Here is a 19,540-nt window from a genome sequence, read left to right on the forward strand (position 1 = left end):
AACTCAACGAGATGGCCCTACTTGAGCAGGGGTTGGATGAGATCATAGAATCATTAAGGTTGGAAAAGACCTCTAAGATCATGAGGCCCAACTATCCACCTACCACCAATATTGCCCATTAGCCCGTGTACCCAAGTACTGAGTCTATCCTTTCCTGAAACACCTCCACTGACAGTGACTCCCCCGCCTCCCTGGGCAGCCTGTTTTAATGCATCACCATGCTTTTTGAAAAGAAATTCTTCCTTATATCCAACCTGAACCTCCCCTGGCCCAACTTGAGGCTATTCTCTCTTGTCCTATTGCCAAGATGGACCCAGAGTTCCCTTCCAACCTCAACCCTGTGGTGATTTCCTAAGGTTCTGCAAAACTCAGTTGCAGAAAGCCCTGAGCAATGGTCTGCTTTGGGAGCAGGAGATTCCACCAGTGACCTTATGACTTTCCCAGCTTTCTGCGTTTAACCAGAAAACCCCCAGCCCAGGGATGGGCAGGTTTTGCATCACTCTCCACCTCCAGACACAGATAGTTGCCTTAAATAGGGAAGAGCTTTCTTGGCGTGAGGAGTTTTGGCTGGCGAGAGCAGTGAGGAGGATGGAGCAGAAGCGTCCAGAGCCCAGCTGGCCGGGTGCGAGAGCAGAGCCTGAGCTGCCGCCTCCGCTGGGTTTTCCTGCTGCAGCTGCCTTTCCCTACCAAAAACAACAACAACAAAAAGATGGGGTCAGAAAATTAACTTCAGATGGTGTTAATGGAACAGTGTTTATAAAAAACCCTCTGATGCTCCAGCTGGAAGGATATCTCAAAGCCACACTGCAAGATCCCAAACACGGCCAGGGTGAGGAGGAGGGGAGCACAGACACTGATGCTTTGATGGGCAGAGACAAATTGGGCCTGAAATAATCACCCTGATCAATGCCCAGTGCATGGGTCAGGCTGCAGGACTGCTGGGAATCCCCCCACCCAGCTAACTCATCCATAAAATAATAGTAGCTAATTGGTGGAGGAAGATAAGTTATTAACCCATGGGATACTTCAGATCCTTGCCTGGAAGGACCAAACATCTCACAGGCAGACAGAACTCCAAAGGCAGAGGGGATGCATTGGTGTTATCGCAGCATCACATTTCTTTTTTCCCCAAATAAACCCTGTTTCTGAGCGCCATCTCGTGCTGGCTCCAGGAAACAGCATTCACCCTGCACGGAATCAGCCCCACTTGAGTGATGTTAACTGACATCTCCCAGCTTTTCCCACCAAGCTGACACTTGCCAGGGATTTGTAGCAGGAAACTCCCTCGTAAGCATTGCACTTTTGTCCTGCCTTGGTGACAGGGAAGGACTCACAATATGGGGAGGTGTTTATATGGGCTGATTGAGCAATTTTTTTTGGCTGTGAGCATATGGTTGAAATGATTTCAGACTAAAACAATGAAGATTCAGAATGGATCTTCAAGGAAAGGTTTTTTTGTTTGTTTGTTTGTTTGCTTTTTTATGATAAGGGTGGTGAGGCACTGGAACAGGTTGCCCAGAGGTGGTGCATGCTCCATCCCTGAGGACACTCAAGGTCAGGCTGGATGGGGCTTTGAGCACCTGATTGAGCTGTAGACATCCCCGTTCATTGCAGGGGAGTTGGTCTAGATGACCCTTAAGTGTCCGTTCCAACTCAAATGATTCTATGATTCACATGGTCTCAAAAAGCCTGACCCACATATGGCCCAAAGGTAACCCAAGTCCAAAGGTCTGATGCGGGTGTGTTTGTTCCTTACTGCAGAAGTCACATTGACATTAGACATGGAGAAAAAAAAGAGGATTGTGGGTGCAGAAAGCCAGTCTGCTGGGGCCTGTGGTCCTCTGCAAGAAGTCCCATTGGAGCGAGGAAGAGGGAGAAGTCATACTGTAGGAAGAGAGAGGCAGCAGCAGGAGGGATGAAACAAGAGGCTGGAGATGGAATGTGCTTTGCCAGTGGGTTCAGAGGAACTCAGTGGAGAAGTGGCAGCTAACAAGTAGTCACTGGAGAACCAGGGTCTCCCCAGCTTTTGGTCTTCATCCTTGGGCATGACCTCAAGGCAAATCAAAGAATCATTAGCATGGAGGGACATAATGATCGTGATACCTCACTTCCTCCCAGGGAACTGAATGTAAATCTGAATTCAGCCCCACGAATTATTCCTCTCAGACTGCAGTCAAGGCTGCAAACCCCAATTCCCAGATGGAAACTGCTGAGAGTGTAACTGACCTCTTTGTAGCTTGCACCACTCTGTGTGGGGCTCCAGGATGGGTCTCGCATCTCTGTCCTAGTGTCCATGCATCCCCACAACCACCAAGGCAATTAAACAGAGCCACAATGAAAGGAAGAGAAAAGAAAAACACATCTCTATCCATCACTGGCTTCCTATGGCTCTGAGTGTCGACGGAAGGAAATTGTCTGTTTCAGTAACAAACACCCCTGAATAGGAGATGCATCTTGAGCTGTGTGACAGGGTCCTGGAGATGTGCTGATCTTGTAACACATTGGTTTTTGAGGCTGCTCCCTACAGGAATACAGCAAAGGGACGTGATCAGAGCTTTGCAATGAGCACTCTTCCCTCCAGCCCTCCCATGAGGGCTCCATCTCTCCCAGCAGAGGTTTTGTTGCCCTGTGAGAGGGCAGGATATAGGTGTTGATGTAGATACTTTGAAAAAATCCCCATGAAGAATTATTTCAGCCCATCTTGACTAACTGACGCAGCGTAGGTAAGAGTAATCCTTCCTACTTCCTTGGATGTGGGTGGCCAACACATGATGGTGGTGATGATGGGGTGGCTCATTGCAGTATTGTCTTGGATCATTGTCAGCTAATGCAAAAATTGCAATTTGTGTCTATTTGAATTAAAGGCCCGTTGCAGCCTTTAGCCTTGCCATGAAGCTGTGTGTGTGCAGCTCCCACTCATGGCTTTGCTGGGAAAAGGCCGAGATTACAGGTTGTCCTTGGGCATCTTGAGGATGTTTCGTAGAATCGTAGAATCATTAAGGTTGGAAAAGACCAACATTAAGTCCAACCACAGACCCATCCCCACCATGCCTACTAACCATGTCCCTTAGTCCCACATCTACACACTTTTTTAACACCTCCATCACTCTCCTGGGCAGTCTGTTCCAATGCATTACCACTTTTTCCAAGAAGAATTTTTTCCTAATATCTAACTCGTTTTGGGACATAATGGGTCATGGGCAGGCACACTTGAAGGGGTCTGAGATTTTCTTGTCCCCGTGGATTTGGCAATTCAGGTTCGGAGGGTGACAAAGAGAAGGAGCAGAACTCGGTGCTCCCCAGATCTCCCTCATCTCAGCCCCTTTCTTTCTTCCCTCTGCAGGAGCGCCAGCTTCTCCCAAGCCACAAGGTCCTCCTTTTTCATGCGCAGTGACACAGCTGTCCAGAAGCTCTCGCAAGGCAACGGGCACTGCGTGAATGGAGTGGGTGGGCAGCTTCATGGCTTTTACAGCCTGCCAAAACCCAGCCGACACAACTCAGAGTTCAGGGACAGCGCGTACGACCTCCCACGCTCTTTCGGTTCCTACACACACCCCAAGTTGAGCCTCACCAGTTCCGAAACGGATAATGAGGAAGTCTACACCTACAAGACTCCCAGCAATGCCTTATGCAAGGAATTTGGGGAGCTCTCCACGGACTCCTACGATATTCCCGCCACCCCACTCTCTGTCTACCAGATCCCCAGGACATTTACACTAGACAAGAACCACAATGCTCTGGCTGTGGCCGCCAGTGACTCGCCCACCATGCCACCCCCACGGCCTCCAAAACCTGGACAGATGGAGCCACGATGGGGCAGCCCACCCCAGCGACCCCAACCCGGTGAAAGCTTAGGGTTGGCTCCCATGGCAGCCACCATTCCCCGGAGAAACACACTGCCAGCAGTGGAGAACAGCAGGCTGCACCGAGGTGAATTTGGGGACTGGGAGCAGGGGTTGGCTTTCTCTTATCTAGAAACCTTGGACAGGGAGGTCCAATTGAGTTGCGACAGAGCCAGGGTAGATGTTGACAAAAGCCAATATGGGAGGCTAAACACAAAGAATCTTTCTCTGGCAAGGTTCTGGCCCTGCTTTTGATGTGCAATAGGCTCATGGCATGGAGAGGCACCCCAGGGCTCTGCTCACCCGAGTTGCTCAGCAGGGCATTGTGACTTGAACTGAAACCCCAAACCTACTTGTCCATGCAGTCTTTCACCAAGATTTGCCATTTTTAGCTTGCTTGTGGTTCAGTTCATAACCAGGGCTGTCAGAGCAACAACACTTCAACCTGGAGGTGCCTCTTCATTTTGCTCACCAGACAGGGAAGTAGTTTTTCACATCTCCAAGACCCAATACCACCAGTGTGGAAGAGACACCCTTCCCATTGGTCATGGGTGGGCCATGAATGAGTGTACCCTTTCTGAACTTTGGTCCTAGTCTTGCAGGGACCAAGAACAATTTCTCTGTGTCTTCTAATCTAGCCCAGTTCATGTAATCGTTGTTGGTTCTCAAGCAGATGAGGTACTACAAAGTAATTTAGAAGTGGTAGATGGAAAGAAAATATACAATAAATGATACACACAGCTCCCTGAAATGCCTTTTTCATTTTCTTCTACCTAAATACCAACATTTAGACTGAGACCAGAGCCACATTCAACAATATGTAGACAATAGGTATTCTAGTGCTTAGCAGACCACCTTCACCCCATCCTCCCTCTAGCAGAAGCTGCCAGCCCTTAAGTCTGCCAACGGAGCTGTAATGAAGCTCTCCCTTAACCCAGTTTTGTCACCATGATCTACCTTTCCTGACATCTTCATCCCTGAGATTTTGCAGTGCTTTGACAGAACCAGGTTAGGTGCAGGCAGCACGGTGATGTGTTGGAGATGATAAAGGGAAGAGAGTGCATCAGGGATTCAAAGGATCTGGGATGGCCTTCAAGTCACATCATCATACCAGTGTCTCTTGCCATTATCGGCAGGAATAGGTATTGCCTTGCAGGGCCAAGTTTATTAGCAGCTGTGCTGGGATGTGTTGTACATTTGTGGTTGTCTTGCAGCTTCTTCTTGCGAGACGTACGACTACCCCCAGCACGGGGGCAGCAGTGCTGTGCATTCAGTGGAGTCCATGAATGATGGGTACAACTCCTACCTGGTAAGTTGGCCGTTGGGTTGACCATTTCTTTATTGGCACCGTTTGGGCCTTTATAGATTAAGAGACAAGACAGTTCCAGGTGGAGCCTCACAGAAAGGCTTTATGATCCTAAACCATGGTGACCAGGAGTTAGGCTTCTTCCTGAAAGCCAGGAATGCTACTGAGCTGCATTTTGACACATTGCCAGAGCAGCCTCTATTGTGCTCTTTCTAAAACTTCCTGAGCTGGAAATTACATTAGAGCAATCTTTCATATTTTGTTTAGCCATGGTCAAAGCCCAGGGAAAAATAACTTTCCAAGTTGTTTGCTTTTGCAGATGACTGTGATCATGAGAAGATGTGCATGTCTGGGTGATGCAAGCCTTTCCCTAAATTTGGGATGCTGCAGTATCTTGAAAGGAGGGGAGGTAGGCCCTCAGTGCAAACTGATGGCCAGGGAGGAGAAAGGCTATTCATTCCCTCTGTGCTGAGCTGTTAAGGCTGGTCCCACTTATGACCGGTGTGTTTGAGGATGATGGAATGAAGGGGTTTGTAGTGTCTCTGAGTGGTGCCTGATGCTCACAATGTGCTCCCACTTGTTCCACAGCATGCCAAGGCTGTCGTGGCCCGCTCCCACAGTGCCGACTCTGAGGACAACTACGTCCCCATGAACCCCAGTTCCTCACCCCTGATCCACACTGAGAAAGCCAATGACAATGCCCAGAATCTCTACATCCCCATGAGCCCTGGGCCGCATCACTTTGACCTGGTGGGATTGTCCTCGGCCACCCTCCCCATGCATAAAGGGGGGGCCATGGCCCAGTGCCACCGGCGGCTGAGTGAGATCCAGCCCCCACCAGTCAACCGCAACCTCAAACCCGACCGGAAAGGTAAGAATGGGTGTTTGTGGGCAAAGCTTTCCCAGAACCCTTCTGGCTACATCTGTCTTCTTGTGCATGCTCAACAAAGTCCTGTGCGAGGTCTTGGTTGCTACCAGCAGCACAGCCAGACCCTCAGATCTCCCCTTTCCCCATTCCATTCCTCTTTCAAGAGGACTATGGTGCAATGAAGCTCAAAATACCCATCTCACACCCTTCCTGGCCTTTAAAGGAGACGCACCTGGCAAGCACAACCCTTTTGCTGGCAGCTCTTTCTACACTCCACCCCAAAACCTTTGGGTAGTCATGGAGTTACTGTCCCTGGAGGTGTTCAAGAAGCATTTAGATGTGTCATTTAGGGACATGGTTTAGTGAGCAATATTGGTGGTAGACAGACAGTTGGACTAGACAATCTTAGAGATCTTTTCTAACCTTAATGACTCAATGATTGTATTCATATCACTCAGATTTCTCCTACTGTTTCCTACTGACTGGTTCTCAGCAGCTCTTCCCTCAGGGCTTTACCTACACCCATATCACCACCTTGACCCTTGCTCAGCCCATTTGGGGAATTTTGGTCACAGCTCAGGAGAAGGGCTCCTGTTATTAGGATGTCAGTACCTAACTTAATCAGCACTCTAGATGAGGGCTGGGGCTGCAGCACAGCATTCTTCTCTTCCACTTAATAAACTACCCATGATGAAGAGAGCTTTCAGGTTACTCTGTAGATTTCCTTTTTGAATCTCTCTAGGCAAGTGCTCTAGCCAGAAGTTGATCAGTGCTGGTGTTTTCCAGCTCTGTTGAGGCATCAGAGGTCCCTTATGAGACACATTCCCTTTCTGGGGCCATCCATCCATGTCTGAGCTGTGAGTCAGAGGGAGAAACTGACCTTTTCTCCCTGGTCTCAGCATAAATGACAGCAGAGATCTTTGATTTGTCATCAGCAAGGAGGGCTAATGTGCGAAATGGGAAGCAACTAGTAAATTTTAGGAGACTATCCCCTCTCGTGCTGGTTATGATCTGAATAAAAACTTTTATCCCAGCAAAGCCATCGCCACTGGACCTGAGGAACAACACTGTCATCGATGAGCTTCCCTTCAAATCGCCAGTGACAAAATCCTGGTCCAGGCCAAGGTGAGTAATGGTTGGGTACGATGCATGCTCAAATTTCCCCAAAAGATGGGTGATCTCTTCCATCTTGATTTTTCCTTTGTTGATGGTAGAAACAGTAGCTGCAGAGCTGGGTCATGTTCTGAAAATATACAAGCAGCTATATTAAGTTGAAAGTCCACCTTGCACAACATCTTCATCCATCAGGGATCAGTAAGAGCTGTCTGGAAAGAGGATTAGAACTGGGAATTTATTAAGTAATTATTTCCTAAAATCTCCTGCCACACCAGCTGATTTGGGGCTTGGGGATTTCTTTGGTCACGTCATGGCCAAACTTTGGATCTGGGTCAGATGATATTGAAGAAGAGGAGCTTCTCTCTTGGATTCCTTGTGAGCTCCATCCAAGTGTTGGGAGAGTCAGAGCCACATTGTCCACATCACAGCCACTGACAGAAAGATAAAGGTTTAGGTTAGGATTTCACGTGAAATCCCGGCATGCAGCTGAGCAGCTAATTAGAATCCCTTGGAAACATTTCCTATTTGGGGATCTGACATTGCCACAGAGCTGTGGCTCTGACACAAGACCTGCAGTCCATCATGACTTGTGACATGGCTGAGCAATCCCAGTTCAACTGCAGTAGGGGCACAGTACCAATTTCATATCCAGCTCATCCCCAGAAATGCTGCTTTGGTCTAAAAATGCAGGGTGAGACGCACAGGGTTTGACTCAGTTGTGTTTTGATTGCCTTGAAAGCAAAGCCTAGCCTGGAGGAAGTCTGCAAAATGAAACCAAAGCACTTCATAGCAAAGTCTGCCAGCCAAAAATAACAGGATTCACGCAGCTCCAGTTCTGCTGCTAATTCACAGTCTGATCTTGTCCAATGAAAGGAAGAAGCCAGGTTTGGCTGTTATGACTCTTGTAATAAATTGGATTGTGTGGAGACTGACTGCAGGGCATGAGCGCTGTGCGCTGAAATCACTGCACCAGGAAACAGCACACAGACTTTGACTGACATGATGCCTGACCCCGTAGAAGCTAATGGATTTTTCCCTTAACAGTTAATCATATGAACCTGCCTTTACTGCAAAGAAACAAATAGCTTTTTAAGACACAGGCTTCAATGCCAGATGCTGATCACATTATGTTATTCTCCATAATTAGATCTGGCCAATTGAAAACAAGGCGACGCCTTGCAGATTTTTTTCAATCAAAAAATTCAGATAGGGCCCTGTATGGTACCAAAGCCTGGAGCTGAAAAGGGCCTGGAGATGAGAAGCCTGCTGGGGACCTCCATGGAGGCTAGCACTGCATCCTCCCCAATGAAATACTTCCTGTGAGATTAAAGAGTTTATGGAGCGTGATATGCTCAGAGAGGTGCTGGATGCCCCGTCCTTGGAGACATCCAAGGTCAGGCTGAATGGGGCTCTGAGCATCTGATGGAGCTGTAGGTGTCCCTGTTCATTGCAGGGGAGTTGGACCAGATGGCTTTTAATGGTCCTTTCAAATTCAAAAGATTCTGTGATTCTGTGAATCTATGATATAGTAAGCAAGGTGTTGTTTAAAAAGTTCTAGGAAGGCAAAAAACAAGAAGATCAAACCCGGTGTTTAGTTGGCCTATGGGATGGTCAGACTGGAAGACCCCCGATACCACCAGCTCTTCTCCATCACCCACCGTGAGCACTGGAAGAGATCGGGTGCAGCTCTCTTCCATCTCTCCCCAGCCATGGACCCACAGCCATCATTAACATGTTGAACCTTGTCCTTACAGCCAGACCTTCAACACCGGCTCTTTGCAATACTGTCGACCCGTCTCCTCCCAGAGCATCACCAGCACTGACTCAGGAGACAGTGAGGAGAACTACGTTGCAATGGTAAGGGCCCCCAGCTAGCATACACGGTCCTGGCAGGACATGTACATTCCCCAGTGCTGCAAACACATTCCTAGCTCATGACATGGAAGCACCACAGTGATTCCAGTAGCATCATGATGGATGTAGTGTGCATCCTTACATAATCCCCACATGCACAAACCAGTGGCTTTTGTTCCTGATATGATGCATCCTACTGGGGTTTTAACTCCATATGAGAGCAGGAACACATATTACCCACTTTGCAGGGAATTAAGAGGGAATAAAAACATCTAGGGCTTATTTTCCTCATTAAGTTCATTTTTTCAGGGCTTTTTTCCCCACTGACGTCATGTTTGTGCGAAGGGCAGGGGCTATCAGAGCACAGCAGGGTGTGGCACTGCTTACAGGGAGGGGCTTTGTCTCTCTTAGCAAAGCTGCTGACTCGAGGCATATTTTTAAGGCTGTGTAACTGAGGGGGCTGAGGAGATCAGTGCACTGCATAGCACAGTTGTGCTGAGCAGAGATCCCAGCACTGTGTTCACTGAGGAGTGGCTCCCAGGAAATGCTGGAGCTGACGTCTCGTGTCTGGCACGTTAATAAAGCCAGCACAGGGCAGCAGAACTGCCATGATGGAACAAATCCACAGCACACATTTATATTTATTATCCAATACATAACCCACTCCGCAGCAGTTCTGCAGTTCTGGTTCCTGTGAGCAATGAGGGAGCATCTTTGGGATAGGACCTCCTTGGAAAGTGCCACTCAGGCATTTCTTTGCCAGATTTGTGTTAATTCCTTTATAATTATTATTATTCCTTCCCATTTTAATGCTCGTTATCTCTCCTGTCTCTTCCCTGCATTAGCAAAACCCCATTTCTGCTTCTCCTGTTCCTAGTGGCACCAACAGCCCAGCGCCTAAAAAGAGTTCGGGTAGTGTGGATTATCTGGCCCTGGACTTCCAGCCAAGCTCACCAGGGCCACACAGAAAGGTACTGGGGATTTTCTAAACTTGTGATTTTATTAAAAGCAATGCTAAGATTTTTCTGTGTATCTGTAAGAACTCTTAACATCTTACAAGAAAATGAGCAAGGTGCGACTTGTGCTCAAGAGTCGGTGAGAAGGCAGAGACCTGGGTGCTGGTTTAACCCTCCCATCACACTGTGGTCTCATGCATGAAAGCTGCAGAACAGGCCAAAATCTTTCACCCGACACTGTTCAGGAGGTCAGAGGGAGGGTGATGAGCTATAAGGGAGGATGGGAGTTGATGGCTGCTGATGGATAACCAGCTGGTGGCTGTCCTTCTCCTCCCCACAGCCCTCCACCTCATCGGTTGCCTCAGATGAGAAGGTTGACTATGTGCAAGTGGACAAGGAGAAGACACAGGCGCTGCAGAGCACCATGCAGGAGTGGACTGATGTGCGGCAGTCCTCGGAGGCCACCAAGAGCACCAAGCAATAGCGACAAGGCAGATACCTAACAGGCAAATGTCCCAGGGGGTCTCCCAGCTTGGGGCCCTACCAGACTTCCAGCTCCATTTGGACTGGATTGCTCTAAAACTGCTGTCTGTGGAGGGGAGGGGTTCTTTATTATCATTTTCTTTTAAGACAAAAGAAACGTAATTGCAGAGGAAGACTTGGCAGATACTGTTTGCCAGTGATAAAGGTCAACTATGTTTGTTGGCTGGGTTTGTGCTTTAGCTGCTGAATGCACCATCCAGGAACTTTGACGTAGCAATACCAGGTTCCACCTTACACATTTGTTGCTTACAGTTATTAAAGCCACCTTGTATATGCTAATATCATCTTTCCCCATCTTCTTCCATACCATGCCCATAAACCGTGCCACTTAGGTTTGGCAGCATCTCTTCCAGGACACCATTCCTCAGCACCAATTCTCTCCTCCTTATGGTCGCCCTCTTCTCTGCCTCCTCTCAATCCCAAAACTGAGCAAAGACCATTCCTATTTGACTTTATTTTCATCATCCCATCTCTTGTAAATAGTGATGTGTTCAAAACCTCTGATAGTTTTTCTCATTGTGGGACAGTCTCTGTGTTTCTGGTAGTGATTTGTAACCATGATGAGCTCGATGAACTTCCAGACTACCTTGTTGAGCTGGCTTTGCAGTCCAGGACTTGCCCCACCATACATACAGACACCAGCATGTGCTCACAGACACTTGCATGCACGCAGGAGCACCCAGGTGTGATGGAGTGTCTTTTATGGTTGACTCTCAAAGTCAGTGGGTTGGAGAGGTTGGCTTTGGGTGGCAGAATTTCAGCCTCTCTGAAGCCAACTGCCTGTGAATCTGGCCCTAGGAACCAAAATCTACCTTTTTTGGCACGAAAATATGCCCAGAGAGGATGAGTAGGACTCATGAGAAGCTCTGTATGAGGCATTCAGAAAGGCTATGGGGCCCCTGTGTACCTGGGATGATGTGAGGTTGAGTGATAAGTGGGAGGCAGGAGGAGATGAAGGAACCAGGAAAAGGCAAGTGATGTACCTCAGAGGTCGGACTTGGGTGAAGGGCTCCTGTGGGCCATATCTTGGGGGAAAGGAGTGGAATAACTGAACTGATGGTCAGTGGTGAGGCCTTAGGCTTGGAAAGAGACTGGTCAGAAGAAGCAGGACAGGGTGTTTCAATATTAAATTTATCGTAGCATACATCTGGTTCATGCTGGAAACAAAAGGTTGGTCTAAATATTTGTCCCCATCTTTAGTGATACCTCTTTGATACAGACAGGACTTTGTGATGGTAACGACCTCAGGCTCTGATAATGGATGGGAAGATGGGAAGCTGCTATTCCACTGCCGGCATCTCTGACACATCCAGGCTTTGGGATTGCTCCCCAAGCAGCTGTCGCACACAGAGAGTAGAGAAGGAAGAGGCAGCTTATTGCAAAGATAATAACTCATGATCTCATGAAAACAGGAAGAACTAATGATTGCCATGGAGCTGCCTGATTGCCAGCAAGCGCTGACACAGATAAACAGACTGACTGCAAATCGAGAGCTAAACAAAAGGCACGTTAGAAGGATTAGGTAATAACATTTGCTAAGCAGCTTGAGTTATTCTTTCTTCAAGATGAACCCCTCCCAGCACCAGGGGCTCCACTTCCCAAAACCACCACCGAGAAAAGCAATCATTTGTATTAATTATTGATGCTTAACTGTTAACACATTTGTTTAATCTTGGCCTGAGTTTGGAAAGGGCCAGATGCATCTCACATGGCTATAGGATGCCAGACCCTTAAGGGCTAGGCTCTGTCCCATAAAATAAGTCTCCAGTTTCCAACAGCAGTTTATGTTTTCCTCTGCCTTGCCATGGAATGGGAGGGTATTAAGGGAAAAGCTCCAATGACCCTTTTAAGACATTGCAGTGTTGGCCTTTTACAAGAATAATGGAGCAAATATCCTCATGCTTATGGTAAAAATAATAATCATCTAGGAGAGAGATGAGAGAAGTCCCAAAGGGGAAGATTTAGCACAGCCAGATGCTTTGTGAAGAATGCCTGTGCCTCTCATTGAGGACTTGCACGCTTGCATGGTGAGATAATGAAATGAGGAGCAGAGTGCAGTGCTTCATCTTTCTATAGCCCCTTTCATCACCACTTCTCAGGGGAGACAAAACATTGGGTCTGGTCCAGAGCCCACTGAAGTCACTGTGAAGACTCCCATGAAGCTCAGTGAGCTCATTAAGAGGATGTGGAGAGATCTTCTGGTCTTGGCATCCCACGGGGGTCTGAGACACGAAGGAAAAGCTAGTCCCATGGATCTGGTGTGCATTGACCTGGCTGGAAGTGAGCTCTGCACAGTCCGTGCTGAAAGGCAAAGAATTTGGCTTTCCTATTTCATCCTCCAACCTGCTTTATACAAAGGAAGATCAGACTGGGGAGGAGGAATTATGATGTACACTGAATGTATTTCCCTGCCAAAATCATGCTGTTTGCCTCCTAAAATGCAGCCATCTCTGGGTGGATTGCAGCAGAAACTTCACAAATAGCCCTTCATGTTGCTTGGGGTCTCTTGCAGTGCAATTATGCTTGAGATGAAACTGAGCCAGCTTCAGGACAAAGAAATCTTAAGCCACATCAGAAGCATGAAAAAATCAAGTTGTAATTTGCATTCAGATCTTTTTCTTCACTTTTCTGGCCCAGTGCATCAGATATATATCCAGTTGTTTGGAGCACAGTCAGAAATGTGTGTCTTCTACCTCATGTGAGGCTGGGAGATGAGAAGCTCAGCAAATGCTTCTGATGGTGCAGTTGAGAACCAAACTAGGGTTGGGATGCAATTCTGCACTGAGACTAGGTGCATCCAGTGCCTACTTCCATGTTTAATCCAAGGTGTTGAGATTAGGAAAGCATAATCAGTACTAAACAGTACTGGAGAAAGTAGTCCTTTTTCTCCAGTAGTCCACAGTATGCCACAATAGTCCACAAATGCTGACTGTGGGCTGACCAAAAGCAGCTATTTCACAACTGATACTTACTATCTCCGTACCTTGCTTTGAGGTCTATATTTCCCCAGAAACAGAAATATTCTTACATTTCTTTCCTGATGAGCATCAAGCAAGTGGCTCCTCCACACTAAGCAGCAACTCCTTGACTCCATCCATGCATTGCCATATAGACGTGGCTGTACCAGCCCCTATGTAATCAATTGCTGCAGTGGAAATCATCATTCCTGCCTGTTGCTGAGCTGATTACAGCAGTCCCTGATGATTAATGTTTGTGTAGTATTTAGTCTTAGACTGTATTGAAAAGCAGCTGGCTTAATTACATGGACTGCCAAGAACTTTGTCCCAAAGGCACTGAGTTTATCACATCCATTCTATACTTGGATGCTCAAGTACGACAGACTCCTTTGTTAGAAATAGGTATTTTAGGAAGCTGAGAACTCTGCTAATGATTCATTTTAATTGCAGGCAAAAGACCTGACCTGAGTCCTTACGTCAGAGCCTCCTCTTCAGCTACACAGTCTCATTTATGACAAGGGATGTGCTTTTATACGTGTGCGTGCTCACAGAGGAGGGTTGACTGTACCAACCTCCAGTCAGCCGAGGTTGACTGACCTCGGTTTTTAGTTTTATGAAGTATCAAAGCCACGTCACAAAGCTCTCCCCAAGATTTAAAACTACTAATTTGGTGGGTTTAGGGGCAAAAATTTCCAAAAACTCTGTATTCCTTTTTGTGAGTTTGCAACTGCTGTTCACAACCTGTCTGTCTTGTGAGATATATGAGTTGTCTTTGAACTGATTTGCTCTGACTTGACATTTGAGTGTTCAGTGAGAAATAAATTTCCATCTCTAAATGGATGCCAGGATGAGATCTAGTCTCAAATGTAAGAAAATATGTGTGTGTGCAGATTGTGCTGGGACAAAGCTGACTGACTGGCAGATGGGGCTACATCTGGAGCTGGCACCAGAAAGTGGCCAAGGCTTGGGTTGACTGGGAGATAACTGGGATGAGTTTGGAGCCAGAGCCACCAGCCACTGAAGAGAGTTGTATATGGGTTGGGAGGAGAGAAGGTAGGGGTGTTTGCCGGCAAGATTTGAGTCTTGGTCTCCAGAACTTCATTTGGCATGAGACTCAAGTCAGATTAGCAGAAATCTGTGGGTTGTGGAGAGTTTTTCTCAGTAAAAGCCATGGGGAGCCATAAAAGCTTCCCTCCAACCACTGTCAGGAATTATCTAGGGCACTTTGCCCTTGGGGGAGTCATCCTGCCCGACATTGAGGAATCTCAATCAGAATCACAATAAAAAGGGTGGTGGGGACCAACTGTGCTGGTGGACACCTGGTTCTGGGGATACCCTGGTTTAATCATTGGGAAATGGTGCCATGGCTTCACAGCATGTCCCAAGAGAGGTTGTGCTGTCTCTGTCCTTGGAGGTTTATCAAGATCAGAATGGATCGTGTCCTGAACAAGTGGGTTGGACCTCACAGCTGCACCTGCTTGAAGCAGGGAGTGGAACTGGAGATATCCCTTCCCCTTGATTTACCCTGAGACCCTACTCAGGGTAAATCAACTACTACTGCTGGAGCAGTGGCTCCTACATGAGAGGGAAAAGGAAAAACACCTAAATGCCTATAGAATCCTTAACAGGGCCAGGACCTCTTCTCTGGGCATGAAGTGACAAGGCACAGTGACCCTCTGGAGCCCCAGCTCCATCTCTGCATCCCAGGATCCCACTCCCTTGAGTGTACAGGGAAGAGTTGGCTCCATTTGGCCACCCGTGGCTCATTGGCTGGGATAGAGTTGGGTTTTCTTGTAGTACCTTGAATAGTTTTTCTTTCATAGTACCTTGAATAGTGCTATGTTCTTGTTTCGTGATGAAAACAGTGTTGATAACACACTGATGCTGCTATCAGTGGTTGCAGAGCAGTGCTTTCGCAGAGTCAAGGAGGACTTTTCAGCCTCTCGTGTTGCCTTGCCAGTGAGGAGCTGGAGGTGTACAAGAAGCTGGGAGGGGACACAGCTGAGACAACTGGCCCAGAGTGGCCAAAGGGATATTCCATATCATATGATGCCATGCTCAGCAATAAAGCTTGGGGAGAAATTTGAATTTTCCAGGGCTGCCATTGCTCAGGGACCAGTGGGCATTGGTCAGTTGATGGTCAGCAGCTGCATCATGCAAATTTTCTTTTCATCCTTTTTTAAAGAACTTGTTCAACTGTCTTTCACTCAAAAAGCTTCTAACTTTTGCCCTTTCAATTTTCTTCCTCTTTCCCACTGCAGACTGAGTGAGTGAGCAGCTGTGTGGTGCTTAAATGCCTGCCAAGGTTGAACCACCCAATGGGCTTTGATGGGACAATGTTTAGATAAACTGAGCGCTGACAAGAGGACCCAGAGAGGGGTTTGGCTCTCCTTCATGGGGATCTCCAGAAGCCCTTGGGGCTTCTGTGGGGCTGGGCACCCTTTTCTGGGTGTCTCTGCTGGGGTAGTGATGGGCCAGAGGTACCCGGAGGCTTCTCTAGCACCGTGATTCTGATTCTGTGATTCTGTGAACTAGCTCCACAGGTCCTGGCTGATCTCTTTAGTCCGGAAAGGGAAGAAGTGGGTGTTTCTCTTAAGTCATATTTGTATTGCATTGACATTTCCCCACCTGGTGACACTGCTTTTCTATGTAAAAGTTGATAGCTCCACTGTGCATCATACTGGAGGAACACTGTCAATATGAGACCAGCGCAGTTGGACCAGCTATTTGCAATAGGAAGGGCAAAAAACAAAGCCTAACCCCAGTCAAGTGTGGAGCCAAAGGACATCATGGCTACCAAAAAGCCAAGCAAATCTGAGAGACCAGTCCAGCATCAAATCACAAGGCAGAGGCAGAGATGAGTACACTTATGTCATGAGTTCTCCACAGCCTGAAGCAGTCCATTCCTCTGTCTGCTTGTCCTTTGTGTCTGATCCTTGCTCACAGCTGTTAATCAGGTTCCTGCCTCAGTGGTTTCTCTTGGAGAAAAGCCAATACATAGCAAGGTGTTACCAGCCAACTTACAACAAGCCTTGCTTAACACTGTGCCCAAATTTCAACATGTTCTGGTGCAGGAGCTGGACCCCATGGCTCCATCTCTTGAGCTAAAATTGCTTCTTGATGGGCTTGCTTGCAATCAGCAGACTCTTAATTTTCAATGCCAACTATTTCTAAGGTAACGAGTACATTTGTAGGCCAGTGGATTGACTATAAGGGACATCCTTTTATTGTTGTATTTCAGGTGACACCGCATTTTATCTTCTGGTGGACCCAGGAGGTTCATTTAAACTAGCTCCCACTTTCTGCGTGTGAAATGAAGATTACTATCTTAGTTCTTATTTTCCCACCTCACAGGAGCATGGTGAGGTTTAATTAGTTGACATCGCAATTGCCATGTCCAGCATCATACATGACATTGCTCTGCAAAACTCACTGAGAATCTCATGTAGAATTACCAGTGTGGGGGAAAAAAAAACAATTGTTGGGGCTTTCTCCTGAGTGAGGGAATGGGGGAAAAAAACATTTGCACAGCTTTGGTGTTTTGCTGCCTCACAGTCCCCAAAAATACCACATTTAATTTGGGAGCCCTTAGGACACAGTGGCTGAAAGCATCATGAAGAGAAGGGCTCCAAGGGAAACACGTTGATGAATCCCATAGGGCTAGAACAAACCTTTAGAGTTAGTGATGTCCCACTCAGCTCTTAGTGAAGTCAGCAGTCCCCACTGACTTGGGGTGTCATTGGGTGGGGATGGACCCAGCCAAAGTAGGATAGTTTTTTGCCATTTGTATCTTAACCTGCAGCAAGGGCGGGTCAAAGCCCTGGCTTTGAAGCAGGGATATGTTGTGTGTTTCAAAGCCTATGACTGTTCTGAAAACTGAGGGGTTTTTTTTTTTTCAGTTTGTAGAAGGAAGGACAAGAGTGATCTGTGGCAAACTGTACAGTACATGTCTTCTTGTGGTGTCGCTGTTGGAATGGTTATGAAGTTTTCAAATCACTGTGGACAGCTAATCACTTAAGTTAATTAATTTATTCTTTACGGTTTGTTGTCGGTTTTTTTTGTTTTGTTTTGTTTTTTATGTAATTGGAAACAATTATTTATCCTGTAAATCGGTCTTGAGTGAAACCTAGATAATTCCTTTTTTTGCTGTTAATAAACATGGTACATGACTGATGTGAAAGTGATCTCGTTTTTAAGTACTGTATACGCAGGGGAAAAGCAACAAGAAAATAAAAGAATGATAACAAAATGATGTCTCTCATTGCTGACTGCCAGCACAGCTATGGAGCAGGATGGAAGGAGGAAATTGGATCAGTTTGAATTATGCAGCACTTTGAAGCTTTCTAAACATTCTTCAGGCCATGTCGCTATGTATTTCCCAAGCTACGTATGTCTACTCTGTGAAGTGATGGACATGACGATGAAGCTAGGGATTTTCATGAACAAGAAACCTATGCAAATGTTTTTGGTTAATAAAGTGAATTACAACTACATCTATATCTGCTTCAGGGGAACACTTCAGTACCTCACAGCCACGTACGTCCCTTTTTCCTCAGCCCTCACTGATAAAGACTTTTTCCTTATATCTCACCTGAATCCACCCTCTTTGAGCTTGAAACCATTTCCCCTTGTTCTGTCATCACAGACCCTGCTCAAGAGTCCGTCCCCATCTTTCCTGTAGCTCCCCTTTAGATACTGAAAGGCCGCTCTCAGGTCACCTTGCAGCCTTCCCGTCTCCAGGCTGCACAGCCTCAGCTCTCAGCCTGTCCTCGTAGAGGTGGTGCTCCATCCCTTGGATCATTTCTGTGGCCCTCCTCTGGACGTGCTCCAACAGCTCCATGTCTCTCCTCTTCTGAGGACTCCACATCTGGATGCAGTGCTCCAGGTGAGGCCTCACCAGTGCAGAGTAGTGGGGCAGGATCACCTCCCTCGCCCTGCTGGCCACGCTGCTTTGAATGCAGCCCAACACACAGTTGGCTTTCTGGGCTGCAAGGAAACAGTGCTGGCTCATGTCCAGCTTCCCACCCACCAGCACCCCCAGGTCTTTTTTGGCAGGGCTGTGCTCAACCCTTTCATCCCCCAGCTTGTATTGGTAGCAGGGGTAGCTTCAATCCAGGTTCAAGATCTTGCATTTGGAGTTGTTGAACCTCAGGAGGTTCACCTGGGCCCACTGCTCAACCTGTCTAGGTCCCACCTTTCCTCTGGTGAGTCAACCACACCCCACAGCCTGCTGTCATCAGCAAACTTGTTGAGGGTACCTTTGACCCCACTGTCAGTGTCATTGATGAAGATATTAAAGAGTATCGGTCTCAGCACTGACTCCTGACGGACACCACTCATCACCGATCTCCATCCAGACATAGAGCCACTGACCACCACTCTCTGGACTCAATCCTGCAGCCAGTTCCTTGTCCACTGAACGCTCCACCCATCAAATCCACATGTATCCAATTTGGAGAGAAGGATGTAGTGGGGTATCATGTCAGGGGCCTTACTGAAGTCCAGATAGATGACACCACTGGCTCTTCCCTTGTCCATTGCAGTAACACCATCATAGAAGGCCAGTAGGCTGTGGCCAGGGCACACTGAGAATCACAGGATCACAGAATCACAGAATTACAGGGTCTGGAAGGGACCTCTAGAGATCACCTAGTGCAATCCCCCTGCCAAAGCAAGCTCCCTCGATCAGGTTGCAACAGGTAGGTGTCCAGGCAGGTCTTGAACATCTCCACAAAAGGAGACTCCACAGCCTTTCTGGGCAGCCTGTTCCAGTGCTCCGTCACCCTTACTGTGAAGAAGTTCTTACGCACATTTGTGCGAAACTTCCTATGCTTCAGTTTGTCCTATCACCACTGTCATGGTTTCATGATTTTTGGTTATCAGAATTCCACATCATAGCATCATGTAGTGCACTGGGAGTTAAAGAGTTAATGCTCCAGTTCCGGGTACTTGTCCCATAAGAGAAGAAGAACTACATTCCCCAAAAGACTGTTCACTGTGCTGTTATCATTCCTGCTCAGGGGAACAGATATAAGGCCGTGGTAGGTCACCTGCTATCCCTCTTTTTGATCCTCAGCCTTATGGTGAGGCCTTCAGTT

At 47.4% G+C, this 19,540-nt stretch overlaps 1 protein-coding gene across 2 annotated transcripts in view; it reads left to right on the forward strand.

Annotated features, from left to right (window-relative positions):
• Positions 1-17,691, forward strand: part of GAB2 (GRB2 associated binding protein 2) — a 90,428-nt gene extending 72,737 nt beyond the window's left edge. The window contains exons 4-10 of one of the 2 annotated variants that reach the window (XR_003073491.3): positions 3,344-3,930; positions 5,057-5,151; positions 5,737-6,019; positions 7,051-7,141; positions 8,887-8,989; positions 9,864-9,957; positions 10,283-10,487. Coding sequence is in view for 1 of the 2 variants with exons in the window: in XM_004938929.5 (XP_004938986.3) it covers positions 3,344-3,930; positions 5,057-5,151; positions 5,737-6,019; positions 7,051-7,141; positions 8,887-8,989; positions 9,832-9,957; positions 10,283-10,426 (1,429 nt within the window). In the remaining variant the exon portion in view is untranslated. Of the gene's footprint in view, positions 1-3,343; positions 3,931-5,056; positions 5,152-5,736; positions 6,020-7,050; positions 7,142-8,886; positions 8,990-9,831; positions 9,958-10,282 lie in introns of both variants that reach the window. The other variant, XM_004938929.5, reaches the window with a different exon arrangement.
• Positions 17,692-19,540: the final 1,849 nt, after the last annotated feature.

This window comes from Gallus gallus, chromosome 1 (assembly GCF_016699485.2).
Source record: "Gallus gallus isolate bGalGal1 chromosome 1, bGalGal1.mat.broiler.GRCg7b, whole genome shotgun sequence".
NCBI lineage: Eukaryota > Metazoa > Chordata > Aves > Galliformes > Phasianidae > Gallus > Gallus gallus.